At 43.1% G+C, this 16204-nt stretch overlaps 1 protein-coding gene across 3 annotated transcripts in view; it reads left to right on the top strand.

Annotated features, from left to right (window-relative positions):
- GALNT10 (polypeptide N-acetylgalactosaminyltransferase 10) overlaps positions 1 to 16204 on the top strand; it is a 218939-nt gene that overhangs the window by 87335 nt on the left and 115400 nt on the right. For 2 of the 3 annotated variants that reach the window (XM_087429518.1, XM_004428615.2), the window contains exons 2-3: positions 4502 to 4604; positions 7235 to 7373. In XM_087429518.1, coding sequence (XP_087285644.1) covers positions 4502 to 4604; positions 7235 to 7373 — 242 coding nt within the window. Of the gene's footprint in view, positions 1 to 4232; positions 4351 to 4501; positions 4605 to 7234; positions 7374 to 16204 lie in introns of those variants that run through there. The other variant, XM_087429519.1, reaches the window with a different exon arrangement.

Raw genomic sequence — 16204 nt, 5'->3', positions numbered from 1 at the left:
TGATTTAGTAGGTTCAGGGTGGGGCTCAGGAATTTGCATCTATAATGAGGGCCCAGGCACCCCCGAGAACCACCCTTTGAGAGAGACTGATCTGGCCGTAAACCCCATTAGCACCTACATGGGGTCTGTGCTGTCACACTTGTGTCCCCTGTGCCTAGCAAAGTGCCTGGCACAGAGTAGGTCTCGATAAACATTTGGTGATAGTTTGAATGATCTGGGGTTTCCATGGATGGACCTCAGAGACTCCTGAACCACCTGAAATTGACCCCAGTGTCTATTAAGTTTTGTGGGTAGGATTCTAAGGGCGCTTTGGGCTCTGAATACTCTGATTTTAGGATTGAAACCAGTTTTTTCTCCTGCCAAATGCTCAGACCTATGATTGGAAATCGTTTTAACCTATATAGTAAAATTTAACCTATTTAGTAAAAAAAAGAAACCCTATATCAAGGTGATTTGGTGAGAAGATGTCAATTTACAGCAGATTATTAAAATCTTGAGAGTTGATATCCACATTCTGTGTAAATTCTGAGAGTTTATATTCTCAGGATATACTGTTGGTGATTTTCTCGGTTCATTTGAAAGCACCTTTTGGGCAAGTAATGCTGTCTGCATTTTTCAGGTGGGAAAGTTGAGGTGCCTCTGACTCCTGTAGCTTGTCCAAGGGCTCTCTCCGCTAAAAACTAGCGTGGGAGTCAAAGAACCTGGCTCCTCTCCTCTTGCCTGCTTGTGTGGCTTTGGTTGAGTAGCTTGGCCTCTGTGGGCCTCAGTTTCCCCATCTGGAAGATGGGAAGGGGTGAACTAATTGTCTCTGAGCAGCTGCTTAGCTTGGATATTTGAGGACCCTCTAGTAACTACATGCTTAGACATGCAGAACTCCCTGTGTCAGCAAGCTCTGACATCCTCTTAGTTTCTGGAAGATGTAAGGACTAAGGAGACCACCTAAAACAGCACAGGTCATCTCTGCAGATCATTCCAGAGGGATGCACATCATTAACGCAAAGGCAGTGGAGGTGGTAGAAGCCATGGGTGTGAAACTCTCAGAATTTTGGAACCTTAATTCTCTACCCTGTCAGTTTAGAAATTCACAGGAAATTTACTTCTATGAGGTCACAACTGTGAGATTCAACCCTGTGCCCCCTTCCCAGTAGTGTGGGAAGCCTTGCATGAGGATGTGGAGGAAACATTGCCCTTCATGGAATCTTAGACTCTTGAAATGTCCTTTAAAGGTTGCCTAGCACTTGCTACTCAGAGTGTCCTTCGTGGACTAGGAGCATCAGCATCACCTGGGAGCTTGTGAGAAAGGCAGAATCTCAGGCCCCACCCAGCCCTCCTTTATCAGAATCTGCATTTAACAAGATACTCGTGTGATTCTACTACACAGTAAAATTTGAGAAGCACTAGCCTTAACCCAGCACTTGATTCCCCTCCTTCACACCCTGACGAACAGTCAAGCATCCTATACCTGGCCTCTAACATCTTCCAAGTGGTCCTGTTTCATCCTAGCACCAATCCAACTCTTGGAATTTCTTCTCTATCTTAAGCTAGTCCCTCAGTAATTCAGTAACATCTGCCATTAGCATTCTCTCTAGCCTCAGGACCTCATAGAATAAGGTAATTGCTCCTGTGACCCCCTCAGCTTCTCATCTCCTAGTCCTCCTCCAACATAGTTTCTAATCTTCATCATCCAGGATACATTCCTGTATATTGCAGCACATTGCAGACTCGTTGGGGCCAGGCAAGTAGCACAAATGAGAAGTAAGAGCCAGGTGAAATGCGCTAAGGAATGGTGGGGACTGTGGCAAACTGGAGAGACATGCCCTTCCTAAGCAGGGCAGCTGTGTTGCTCAGTCCCGCTGACGGGCTAAGGGAACTCAGTCTGAGCACTGACATGTCTTTTGAGTTTTCAGAAGCCAAAAATCTTGATAAAATAATAGGGAATCTCCCTATTTTTTCACATTGGCAATTAAAAAAAAAAAAAAACCCTCAAAAGCTACCAGATTGTGTTTGCTACCAGACCATACTTAAGGTTTTTGTGACCATCCGTGATAAATATCTGCTCAACTTGAACACAATAGCCCAGGTTTGGTCTGACTAGCACAGAGCAGTCAGAATTATGGCCGTCTTAATTCTAGACCAGTAGTTCTCAAACTTGAGCATGTGTCAGAATCTCTTGGAGGACTCATTGAAACATGGATTGCAGGGCCCCACCCCCAAAGTTACTGCTTCAGGAGGCCTGGGGTGGGGCCTGGGAATTAGCATTTCTAACAAGTTCCCAGGTGGTGTGGGTGCTGCTGTTTCAGGGACCACACTTTGAGAACCGCTTTAGATCGGTGCCTTCCATTAAGGCAGCCTCAGTTTGCAGAGCCTCTTTGTTCCTAGTGACCTAACGTAGTCAACTGAAGTTCCCCATCTTTGGGTAGCAGAAAAGGGAAAGGAATTGGGAGGGAGGGCTGGAGAAAAGATGGCTCAACAGCCCTTGACCGATCAATCTTGACATCTAGAGGTAGAATAATTACCTTGGGCAGGTCCCTGACCCACCCCCAGGCTCAGTTTCCCTGTCTGTGAAATAGGGAAGTGGCCCTGGCTCCATTTCCAAGTATGTTTGTTCGTGTGTTTGGAGATTTGACTGTCTATTTGTTTTTAGCAGAGGACCTTTTTAAAATGAAATCCCACATGGAACCCCAGTACAGAAAACAGATGCATTGCAGATCTGATTGCAGAGGGTCAAGCTCCTACTCTCAGCCTCCCTCTTCCCAAGGCAGTGCTGAGGTGTCTCCTGTGGAAATGTAGCTCAGCACAGTGGAAACCTGCTGAAGAAACTTCCAGCTCAGCTCCTGTGATTTCTAAGAACCCCAAGAACAGTTTTGCAGGCACATGGCCTTTGTTTCACGGTTTTCTTTCCCTCTCTAACCAAGACATCTGGCATGCCAGCTTTCGGAATTTTCTCTCTGCAACTCAGAGAGGTCTGTAGGAGAGGGAATGCAGAGGATTGTGATGATCATTAGAGCTGTTGTAAGGATATTGAGCCGTTGTGGAAAATCTGCTAACACAAGGACCAGCCAGAGACTTAATAAATAGTCATGGGGATGCTTTTATTCCGGTGGCTTCTTGTTAGTGCTAATGTTCTAGCACGCCACACAGGCAAGGCCTTCGTAGTTAATTACATAGGAAATAGGACTATTGGATTCTGCATGCCACAGTGGCAAGAGCAAGTCTGCGGGATTTTTAATGGGCAAGATGATGTGGAAAGCTGTTCTTGTTTACGTGAACATGGGAGATATTTAAGCAGCCGTGTGGTGCACTTGAGAAGTGCACATGGGGAGACTCTGAGCCCAGAGGCTAAGTCTTTAGACTTGACTGTGGGCGTGGGAAAGCACCTGGCCCCTTCTGATGACCCCAGACACTGGAATGCAGCCTCCTTTAATTAGGGAAACTGCTTTCTAATGGGCCTACCAGGAGGGGCTCACCTTCCCAGACACATAATAAACACCTTCAGAGCCTCTGGGGGCTGCTCTCTTGTGGCTGCTGAATATTCCTGTTTTCTTTCAGCCATCCAATTGCTTGTTCATACATTCCACACGCAATTGCCAGATGTTCACCGTCTTTGAAACTGGGCCGTCTTTGGAGCTGTAGAGATGACCAAGACCTGATTTCCACTCCTGTGGTTGGTGCTCCTCAGGCCAAGCCCATCTCTGCCACTCTGCACCTGCACCTGGAAGTCTATGCGCGGGCGCTTTGCCTTGCCTGCCTCTCATTTCTGCTTATCTGAGGCCCAGCCCAAGTGCCCTCATATCCGTGAAACCTTCTCCGGTTCTCCGAGGAGGAAGCGAACTCTTGTAGCACTTTCTCCAGGCCTCTCATCTAAGGTCCACTTACCTGCCCTGTCCAGCACGTAGCCACTAGCTGCCTGTGGCTATTGAGCCCTTGAAATGGGTCTGAAATTAGATAAACACAAGTGTAAAATACACACTGGATTTCGAAGGCTTTGTACCAAAAAGAATGTAAAATATTTCAACAATTTTTTCCATTGCATGTTGAAGTGATAATATTTTAGAGTATATTAAGTTAAATGAAATATTTTATCAAAACTAACTTCACCTGTTTCTTTTTATTTTTTTTAATGTGAATGCTAGAAAATTTAAAGTGACATATGTGGCTCACATTTGTGGTTCACATTATTCTGTTTCTGTTGAACAGCACCACACTTACCACTTTCTCTCTCAGGTGAAAGGAATGTCTGTCCATCTGTTTTCTCTCCTGCTCGTTTGTGAGTTCCAGGAGGGTGGACACTGTGTGCCCATCATCTTTCTGACCTTTGCACACCTGGCTGGCACGTGGCAGGACTAACAGGTATACTGAGGGAATTAATAACTGAACAAATGATGACAGACGTTCAATCAATACTAAAAGCTCCCTTACGCAGTGTAATTTCTGAGTCTCTGTTATTAAAACTTCTTTGCCCGTTTCTTCTTTTTCACAAGTTATGTCTTTTTTTTTTAAGGGCCCACACAATCAGCAAAAGAAGACATTTTTCTTGGGAGATGGGCAAAAGCTGAAGGACTGGCACGACAAAGAAGCCATCAGGAGGGACGCTCAGCGCGTAGGTACGGAGAGCGGGAGCCTCCACGGGCGGGTCCCGTGGAGAGTGTATGCACCTGCGTGTGTGTGTGTGTGTGTGTGTGTGTGTGTGTGTTTAGTGGGGGTGTCTGGACCTCCCATTGACTCCCTCTCCTTTTGCCATCTTTCCTTCCCTGATTCCCGAGATGCCCCCTCTTCACCTGTTAGCTGACTGCTAACATCACCAGATCCAGTGCCTTCAGGATTTGCCCTGTCACCTTTATTGGGTGATAGAAAATGTCTCCCCCTTATAAGACATTTTACCACTGAAATGAGGAGCAATAATAATAAGAGCCAACATTTATTGAACACCTAGAGTCAGCAAGGCCTGTGTGCCACACTTTGCACATTTCCTCAGTGAATCCCCATATCAATCCATTTGACAAGAAGGGACCTGGGGCTCAGAGAGGTGGGGTAATCTGCCCACAGTCACACAGTGAGAAAGAAGCAGGCTTGGGACTTAAACCCAGGTCTGGAGAGCAGAGTTGATCCCTACCCAGCGCTGCCTCCACGAGGTTGAATTAATTTAGTAGGCTTCAGCTCAAGGTTTCTTTGGCTAATTAGCCGTAGGAGCAGTTCCTGTTGCACTGGGGAGTTGGGAAGGGCTGGAGTGGGGTGGTACAGAAATTATGTGGAGAGTCATCTCTAGAGAGCCTGGACCAGGGGTCGGGAGAGCAGCTCTGACACCACTTATCAGCCATGTGACCATCAGAGAGGTTCCATACTCCCTGAGCCTCAGTTTCTCCATCTGTCACTGGGGTTCATGCTTCCTGCTTTGACAACCTCAGGGTGTTGCTCTGAAGGTGACTAGTAAAGTGATGGGGATGAAGTAGCTTTACAATACTGGAAAGCACTGTAGAAATATAAGGGACTCGTATTTTATTTATTTTTGTCTCAGTTAAAGGCACCCACCACTATTGATTTTTTAATTACATATGACAAAACTAGATTACAACAAGGCTCTGAATAGAGCTGATATAATAACTGATGGTCAGGGAAACCCAAAGACATAACGACATGCATTTTTCTGTATGCCAGTGATTTAAAATGAAGAGTTGGGGAGGCGGGGCTGATTAAGAAGGGAAACATTTGAAAAGAGTTGATTTGCCAGACAGTTATACCGGAATGATCAGAACATGAGGCTAACTAGCAGGAAAAGAGTGAGCAGTGGAGACATCATTCAGGATAATAATAACCAGTGCTAACTATGTGCCAGGCCCCTTGCCCTGTATTACCTCCTGAATCATCGCATTGAACCTTCTTATCCCAGTTAATACAAAGGGCAAAACCCGAGACTTAGAAAGGCTAAAGCATGCTCAAGATGACAGAGCTGGGATAGCAGGGCTGGGCTTTGAACCTCACTCTGCTCGGCTCTGGGGCCCGAACTCTAAATTGCTCCCCTGTACTGCCTTCCTGAAGCTTCCCTCCCCAAGCAGATGCTTCTGCTCTTCTTTTTCTGCTTGTTGCATTTGTGTCCCTTGCAGAATCTGTCCTGGGCACTAGCCAGCAGTGTTTGTCATGGAGCATTACAAGTTACAGACGGTGGAGTCCTCTCCCTCGTCTGGCTGAATGGGAGTAGCCACAGCCCTTGGGCTCCTCCTCTCAGCTGGCACTTGCCCATCAAGTTGATATTATCAACATTTACTTTTCAAACTACGTGGGGTGTGGCTCAGACTGCAAGCCCCAGAAGAGGAGATGCTTTTTTAACCAGCTAATTTTATTGCCATTTCTTCAAGACCCTCGCCAATGGCATTCTTGGGCTATTATTGCAGGGTTGATGTGGACATTCCCACTCACCATATGCACCCTGCAAACCCAGAGAATAACTTCCTGGAGCATCAGGGACTCTTTCCCCAGATGGATTCTGCAGAGAGAGGAAAGCTAGCTGCCCTTTATCCACCCAAATCTGTGACTCAAAGCAACGCTTTTCAGGCAATCCTGGCGAAGGCTAGGCAGATCTTAATTTGTTTGCTGGCTTAAAAAATGAAAGCATCTTTTATCGTTTGTGGCAGTTTTGATTTACATGTAAAGTTTGCCTTGCCTAGAAAGTAATCATAATATTTCCTCATATTTATATAGTGTTTCATAGTTTACAAAAAAACTTTTACATGTGCAGCCTCTCACTGGACTCTCTTAACATGGGTACCAGAGGGGAGCCAGCTGTTGTTCAGAGAGGCAGTGTGACTGGCCCAAGATTGATCAGCTCATATGTGGTAGACCTGGTCTCCCATCCAGGTGGTTAGACTCTCCAGTCTGGGGTGTTTGGGGCTCCTGGGCAGAGGGGAGGGAATATGGGCTTTGGAAGCCATGGACCTGGTTTTATAACCTTTCTAAGTCTCATTTTATTCGTCTGTACAGTGAGGGCTGTCATGTCCATCCTGCATGCTGGCTGTAGAAATTACTTGAGAACAAGGTCTGTAAAGTGCATGACACAGCTATGGCTAAATAAGTGCTCATTCCCCTCCCTTCTTTACACTGCCCCTGCAAAATCTGGAGGTACACTCTGTATCCAAGTATAAAGTTTTATCTTTGTGGTTTAATCATTTTTTTTTTATCCTTCTTCCCCTAGTCCATTCAATTAGCAACACTGAATTTGCTCTTTGCTCTTTACTTCTAGGAAATGGAGAACAAGGGAGACCTTACCCCATGACCGATGCTGAGAGAGTGGATCAGGCGTACCGAGAAAATGGATTTAACATCTACGTCAGTGATAAAATCTCCCTGAATCGCTCTCTCCCTGATATTCGGCACCCAAAGTGAGTGTAACATCTCTCATCTGGGATCTAAGGATTTTGCCCTTGGCTCTTGTTGAGAATTAATTAAAGAAACAGATACATGAAGCGCTGCTGCAGGAGATTCCCTCCTGTTTCACAGGGCTTTTGTGCAAAGGTTTGTGCGATCAGATTCTCCTAGAATTTAGAGGTGTTGTGGCAGAGGGACAATGTTGTCTCCCCAAGGGAGCTGGTCTCCTTTCTCTTTTCAGGCAGTGGGAACCATGGACCCTCTGCATTTCTCCCTTTTGGCTCTGGCCCACAGGGAAGTTCAGACCTCAATTTAGAAGACAGTTGCAGTGACAGTTTCAACCCTCACTCTCCACTTTCTGTGTGTGGTATTTTTATTTCTATTTTTTAAAAAATTTAATCTTTATTTTAGCAATCCTGTGCACCTATATATTTATGTCTTTGTTATAAGCTATCTCCAATCATTTTGGGAGAGGACATATTGTAACAATTATAAAGATGATACAATGGCAGTTAACATTCTTTGAACAGGTAGATGTGCCAGGCACTTTGTTTGCATCATCTCAGGTGAGGTAGGTCCTATAAGGATGCCCATTTTACAGATGAGGAAACTGAGGCTTAAAGGAGTGTCATAACTCAGGTAAGGCTACAGGTGACTAAGAAGCTAAACCAGGTCTTAGGTTCCAGCTCAACCAAAAACTATCCTCTGGACCTTAAGCTAGGTCCCATCCTGGGACCTTAAGCTGCCTTCCTGCACATGTTCAACAGGGTTGTTGTGGTGGTTGTGGTGATGTTCTAGTAGAGCAGTAGTTCTTTAAGTTGATGTGGATTAGAATCACCTGGAGGGCTGTTAGAACACAGGATATTGAGCCTCACTCCCATAATTCCTGATTCAGTCGGTCTGGATTGGGGCCCAAGAACTTGCATTACAAACAAGCTTCCGTGATGCTCACGTGGCTTCTCTTGGGTCCACACTTAGGGAACCACTGCAAGTAGAGGATTTCGAAATGGCTTCTACGCGAAGGCAGTACTGACTAGCACTGGAGAATAAAGTCTTTTGCTCGGGGACTAGGAAAGTAGAGCCCAGGGAGAGAGAATAACAGCTACCACTTATTAGGTGCTCACTGTACGCCAGGCATTGTTCTAAGCCAGTGGTTCTCAAAACGTGGTTTTCACGCCAGTGACATCAGCATCACCTGTGAGCTTGTTAGACATGCAGATTCTCAGACCTCAGCCCAGATCTACTGAATCAAAAGCTCTGGGGTGGCACCCAGCAATCAGTGTTTTAACAAGCCCTCCAGGAGATTCTGATGCACACTTAGGGTGTAGAACCCATGTTGTGGGTACTTTAAGTGTGTTCACTTAGCCAAACCTTCCAAAAACCCTGTGAAGTAGGTACCTTTATTATTACCATTTTACAGATGAGGAATTTAGGTACAAAAAGTCAAATAATTTCCATTAGATGACACAGCTGGTAAGAGGTGGCTCCAGAATTTGAACTTGGGGATTCTGACTCTAGAACCCTGTCCTTAAGCACTGAGCCATAAGGTCTTTCCACCTATGAGAACTCAATTGGTAGAGTGCAATAATAAATAATTAATCTCGGCAGCATGTTTGGCTACTTACAAAATGCTTTCAGCCATGTTACCTCTTTTAGTTCCTGCAGCAATACTTTGAGATTGGCGTTAGTATCATCTCTCTACTCGGTAGATGAGGAGACCACACAGCTGGGAATCCCCAACCAAAAGGTGTGCTTCTTACCCAGCACTGGGCCCTGTTCGTAAGGATTTCTTGCGGTGAGGGGAAGGAGCAAGGGGAATGTATGCCCATGGGGTTTGTGGTTTATTTCATGGTCTTCGCTGTCAAGCCCGAGAGTTTTTCATCTAAGTCTGAGAATGTAGATCAGATATTACTGATGTTGCTGGTTTCAGAACTGTGACCTGACTCTGAGGGTCGGAAATTCAATTTATGTTTAGCCCCTTGCGGAGTTCAGAATTCTGCACTAATTTCATCTTTCTGGGTCTAGGAAAGAAGTTCATCTGGGAGCATTACACTCTCCCCTCAGCCGCTGTTCTGGGATACTGTGGGCTCGCAACTCTGGCTGTGCCTGGGGGGTTTAAAAAATCCAAAGGCTGGGACCCCACCCCGACCACTAGAATCTGAATCTCTAGGAGTGTGGCCTGAGTCTCAGTATTTTCTAAAATCTCAGAAAGCGATTCTTACATATAACCAGTGTTGAGAACTGCTGGCGTGAAATGAGGAATATTTTTACAGTCAGAGAGAGAAGCTAGGTGTGGTCACTGCTTTCATCCATCCATTCATCGGTTCATTCTGTAAATATATATCAATGGTCTTCTCTGTACCAACCGCTGTGCTTGACACCAGGAACACGGTGATAAATGAGCCATTGTTGCTGCCTTGTGCCAGGGGTGGGACAGATGGCATAAGAGGTCATTACACCACAGTTGAGAAGACCAGTAAAAGGGTAGGCCTGGAGTGCTTTGGAACCTCAGAGGACGCCCCCACCCTGTACCAACCTTTGTAGGAAGACACTGCAGGAAGAGAACTGCTTGGGAAAAGCCCTCCAGGCAAGACAGTGCACAGTCTTGGGTTTACCAACTAGAAGGATGAGTCTCCCAGCTGGTTAGAAGTGGAGCCAGGATGAGGACCTGGCCCCTTTGTCTCCCAGTGCAGTGCTCTCTGCCAACAGCCCAGTAAAAGAAAGGTCTTCTTAGCCTAGGGGACCTGAGGTCAATGGGTGAGCCCATTGAGAGAATTCAGAAGGGTCTATAAACTTGGATGAGAAAAACATTGCATTTTTCTATTCATGAACCTGTAACTGAAATTTGGTGTTCCCTTCAGTTACGAATGTAGGCAACAAAGCCTATGATGTCATCACCAAAATAAATCATTTACTTTCTCATCACTTTACAGATATCTTGAAATGTCACGGATACTCATCACTACTTTGAAATAAAGGTAGTTTTTAAAACTACCACTAGATCTTGTTGTTTAATGTGTTAATAAAGAAGCACATTTATTACTATATTTCAAATTATTATTTTTATAACAATATTTCAATCTAATTGGTTTCCTTTATAATCTCATGTCTTTTATTTTATGCATTATAAACTTTGCTCTGAGAAGTGACCATAGGCTTCACCAGCCTGGCAGAGCAGTCCAGGGCATCCGTAAGGTGAGGAACCCCTGTTCTGGGTGGATGTGAACTGAGCCTGAGGACGCCTCAGGCTCCTCTGTTACCAGCCCATCCACCCAGCCGGCATCCAAGTTACCATGAAGGGTGTCACTAAACCCAGCACTCCTGACACCCCCTTCTTTAGAATCCTTGGTTGTGGAAGCTGACTTTTCAGAAATTAGTTGACAGATGTCTTGAATAGCTTTTCTTTTTTTCCAAGGGCGGATCTTTCCTGCAGTTTGACAGTAGAAATGTGTGAGGAAATTAGAGCAGTCAAGCCGCTCAATCCCTCTGGTTTCTTTGAGCTTAAACAACTTCTCCAGCAGGAGCTGAGGTTTATGTTTGCTTTTTACTCCTTCAAACTGAACTGTGGCAACAGCGTGTCAAGAACAGGATTGAGGGGCTGTTTGTTTGTGCCAGCTGCATTCGCTTCCACCAGAGGCTGCACTGGGGGATGTGCAACCACAGAGAATAGAAACTAGGCAGTTCGGCCTGACTTGCTGGGTTTGAGTGTGGGAGGCGGCCAGCTGGCTCTGAGTGGGCCTGCCCTCTGCACCTCCTGCCAAGGGACTGGGAACAGAGGCTGGCTGGTGGTCTGGCCCAGTTTCTCTGTACCCCAGGGGGTCCTGCTGGGCTGCTTGGCAACCTCACATGGAGGCCCCTCCAGGGCACAGAGCTGATGGCAATGGAGCCCCAACTGCTGAAGTGGCCCGGGTCTAAAGATTCCTGTGCAGACCCCTCTGTTGGGTCAGTTTCTCCTATGCAAAGATCATCCATGGTGGGATTGAAAGCAGTCAAACATTATCCGTGGTGGGATTGAAAGCAGTCAAACATTATCCGTGGGGAATGGAAGCAGTCTACAGTCCTGACCTGCTTTCTCCAGTCGGTGGGTTTAGCTTCCAGTAATGAATGAACCTGAATGGAATCTTTGTTGCAATAAGAGGCCCAAGTCTACCAGATTCCTGGTTCTATGCTCCTTTTTGCATTTTTACTTTTGGTTGAATTAACATGTTATGTGCTGAATTTCCTCAAAAGAATTTATAAGCCCATATTGTTATAATAGACCAATATTCTGTTGAGTACCTTTACATCCCTAATAGGTTACAAAAACAACAAGGGAGTTATAGCCTATTACCTTTGACAAACATTTATTAAATATATACTATGAAAAAAATGACAGCTTGCCAGCATAGGAAGTTAAAGTCAACTGCATTTTTAGTAGTAGTAATAAAAAATAATTAATAATTAGTAATAATTAAATGTTATTATTATTAGTGCCCCAATATGAATGTACACATAGACATTAAAAATGCTATTGAGGGCCAAGATGGAATACAAGGGACCAGATTTACTCTCCTGCCTGAAACAACTAAAAAACATATATGTATGAAGCAATGGTTTTTAAGACACTGGACATCAGGCAATGAAGGACAGTAATCTCCAAGAGATGGGAAACAAATGAGGTGAGCCCTACAATTGCCCCAGCTTATTGCCTTGAGAGACTTTCCAGGCCATGATGCGGGGAGGGGGGCCCAGATGGAGCCCAGAGGACGTCCTGAGTTGAGGAGATGGAGCTGAGAGTCCAGGGAGACCAAAGAGGCTGGAGTTCACAGGGCAAGGTACTGGAGAGGAGAGAGCTGCAGATCTATGGAGGGTGCCTCAAGTATTCAGCAGGTTACTGATGAGTGCCTGCCTGTGAGGAGGCTACCTGAGGCTGGGAAAGGGATCACCCAAAAGGATTAGAAGGAGCAGTGCCTGGCTCTCACACACAGCCGAGAATAGTGCCTCTTCCCGCCACTCAGACTGGAAAACCTCTTAATTCGTAACTCATGGAGGATTGAGTAGCACACTTAGAAAAGTTTTGCCTCAGTGGGAACTAATTAACTCTAGACTGAACAGTGCTCTAGACCAGTCTAAAATATCATTAATTATGACCCAAAAGGATTAAACTGTTTCCAAGTAACTTAATAGCATCTGAGAACAAAGCTCAAGAATATGTAAAGAAACACAAAAATATTCAGCACTGACCAAGGTAAAATCCCGTTGAAGATTATCAGACATGAAAAGAAGCAGAGAAACTTGCCCATAATGAGGAAAATACTTAATCAGACCAACCCAGAATCAGCACAGATTTTAGAATTAGCAAAGAAGGACATTAAAACAGTTATTATAACTGTATTCTATATATTTTAAAAGTTAAGTAGAGACATGGAAGATATAAAAAGACCTAAACTGAACTTTTAGAAATGAAACCAGCAATATCTGAGATGAAGAATACAGTGTATGGGATTAATGGCAGATTAGATATTGCAGAAAAAAGGATTAGTGAACTTGAAAACATGAGAAACTACTCAAAACTCAGGGAGAAAAGAGCATTTTAAAAAATGGAAAGAGCCTTAATGAACTGTGGGACAACTTTAAGTGGTTGAATATTATTGTAATTGGAGTCCATGAAGGAGAATAGGGAAATAATCGTCAAAAGTTTTCCAAATTGAATGACAGCTATAGGACTGCAGATCTAAGAAGTTAAGTGAAATCCAGTCTCAAGAAACATGAATAAAATGACACCAAGGCACATCATAATCAAATTACTGAAAACCAGTGATGAAGAGAAAAAATTTTATAGCAGCCACAGAAATAAAACATATTATAGACAAAGGACCCAAGATAAGGATGACAGAATTCTGTCACTGGAAACAATGCAAACAGGAAAATAGTACAGCAACAGCTTTAAAGTCCTGAAAGTAAAAACTCTGTCAACCTAGAATTCTATACCCATGGAAATATCTTTCAAAAATTAAGGCAAAATAAGACTTTTTAGACATAAGAAAGCTGTGGAAGAATTCATCACAGCAGTCGTGTACTATAAGAAATGTTAAAGAAAGTTTTTTAGGGAAAAAAAAAATTCCAAATGGAAATAGTAACTATGCGGGTAAATATATACTATTTTTTCTTATTGTTTAAGTCTTTTAAAAAGATAACTGACTGTGTAACCAAAAATAATAATAATATATTGGTGGGTCTAAAATGTATGTAAAAGTAAAATGTATGCCAACATAAAGGTTAGAGGGGAGAAATGATAATATACTGCTGTAAAGTTCTTGTACTAGTGAAGTGATATAATATCATTTGAAGGTAGACTATTGAAAATATATACTATAAACACTAAAACAAGCACTAAAATAGCAAAACAAAATTATACCTAATAACCCAACAAAGGAGATAAAATGGAATCATTAAAAAAATTCAATTAATCCAAACGAAGGCAGAAAAAGAGGGAAAGGGGAACCAAGATCAGAAAGGAGAAATAGAAAGCAAGTACCAAGATAAAGGGCTTTAACCTAACCATTTCAACAATCACATTAAATGTAACTAATCATTTCAGCTAAAAGGCAGAGATTGTCAGATTAGATGAGAAAGCAAGATCCAACTACATGCTGTCTGCCAGAAACACACTTTAAATATAAACATACGAATAAATTTAAAGGATAGAAAAGATCTACCGTGCTAATACTAGTCAAAAGAAAGCTAGAGTGGCTATGTCAATATCGGTCAAAGTAGATTTGAGAACAAAGAATATTACCGAGGATAAAGAAGAAGGTCATTTCATGATAATAAAGGGATCATTCATCAAAAAGACATAGCAATTCTAAATGTTTGATGCACCCAAGAAGAGAACCTCCAAATATATGAAGCAAAAAATCATAGAATTGCAAGGAGAAATAGACATAGCCAAAATTACAGTATGAGATTTCAACACCTCTTTCTCAATAATTGATAGAACAAGTAGAGAGAAAATCAGCAAGGTTATAGTAGACTTGAAGAGCACTATCAACCAGTGTGATCCAACTGATATTTATAGAACTCTCCACCCAATAGCAGCAGAATATATGTTATATTCAAGTGCAAATGGAACATTTACCAAGATAGACCATGTTCTGTGCCAGAACAAGTCTCCATAAATTTAAAGGATTCAAATGATATGAAGTGTGTTCTCTGACCACGAGGGAATTAAATTTAGAAACCAATACCAGGGGCCAGCCCGGTGGGTTAGCGGTTAAGTGCGCGCACTCCGCTACTGGCAGCCCGGGTTCGGATCCCGGGCGCGCACTGATGCACTGCTTCTCCGGCCATGCTGAGGCGGCGTCCCACATACAGCAACTAGAAGGATGTGCAGCTATGACGTACAACTATCTCCTGGGGCTTTGGGGGTGGGGAGAAAGGAGGAGGATTGGCATGGATGTTAGCTCAGGGCTGATCTTTCTCACAAAACAAAAAAAAAGAAGATAAAAAAAAAAATAAAGAAAAAGAAACCAATACCAGAACTGTCTCTTAAAATTTCCAAATGTTTGGAAACTCTGTAGCTCACTTATGAATAACAGATGAGTCAAAGAAGAAATCAAAAGGAAAATTAGAAAGTATTTTCAACTGAATGTTAATGAAAACAGAATATATCAGAATATGTAGGATGTCACTAAAGCAGTACTTAAGGTGAAATTTGTAGCATTAAATGCCTACATTAGAAAAGAATATAGATCTTAAATTGATGACATCGGCTTCTACTTTAAGAAACTAGAAAAAAGAGAAAATTAATCCAAAATAAACAGGAAAGAAAATTTAAAAGATCGAAGCAGAAATCAATGAAATAGAAAATAGAAAAATAAGAGAGAAAAATCAGTGAAACCAAAACCTAGTTCTTTGAGATGGTCTAATAAATTAACTTCTAACCAGATTGATAAGGAGAAAAAGAGAGAAGACACAAATAACCAATATCAAGAATGAGAGAGGTGACATAACTATAGATTTTATAACTATTAAGAGAATAATAAAGGAATATTCTGAACAACTTTATGCCCGTAAATTCAACAACTTAGATGAAATGACAAATTCTTTGAAAGACACAAGCCACCAAAGCTCACTCAAGAAGAAACGATTAACCTGAACAGCCCTATATCTATTAAAGAAATTGATGTTATAGTTAAGAACCTCCCCACAAAGAAAACTGGCCCAGATAGGTTCACTGGTGAATTCTACAAAAAATTTAATAAATTATACAAATTCTACATAAACTCTTCCAAAAAATTAAAGGGAATGGATTACTTTCCACTTCATTGTGAAACCAGCATTACCTGATACCAAAACCAGACAAAGATATTACAAGAAAAGAATATCGCAGACCAATATCCCTCATGAACAGGTTGAGCAGGTGCTGTTATTACCATCATCATCATTTTTTCAGATCAGCAACAGAAGAATCCAAGGGGTAAAGAACGACTTGTGGCCAAAGTCACACAGGTACGCTCTGGGCAGAGTTGTATCTGGTGTCCGGTTGGAAATGGATTTGTTATCCAACCATTGCAGTATCCAAAACACACAGATAAAAGGGTGGGGAATCAGGAGAAGGGAGAGAACCGAGGGGAAATGGCTCCCTGGGCCCAGAGAGCTGGCGGGTAAGATCCTCTTCAGGGACCACCGCCTTCCTCCCATGATAATGTGGCCTTGGTGATGCTGAGGACTTGAGAACCAGGAAAGCCTGATCTTTATAAATACGAATAGTCCCAGAAACAGAAGAGGAATCTTTTTGAAGGGTGGTGTAAGCCTGAGCAAGAAAGATCAAGGGTGTAACAAGAATTGAGCTTTCCTGACCCGG

The sequence above is a fragment of the Ceratotherium simum genome, chromosome 4 (assembly GCF_057802395.1).
Source record: "Ceratotherium simum simum isolate JZ-2026a chromosome 4, ASM5780239v1, whole genome shotgun sequence".
Taxonomy (NCBI): Eukaryota; Metazoa; Chordata; class Mammalia; order Perissodactyla; family Rhinocerotidae; genus Ceratotherium; species Ceratotherium simum.
The sequence above is the reverse complement of the archived record's forward strand: the minus strand, read 5'-3'. Positions and strand labels throughout refer to the sequence as shown.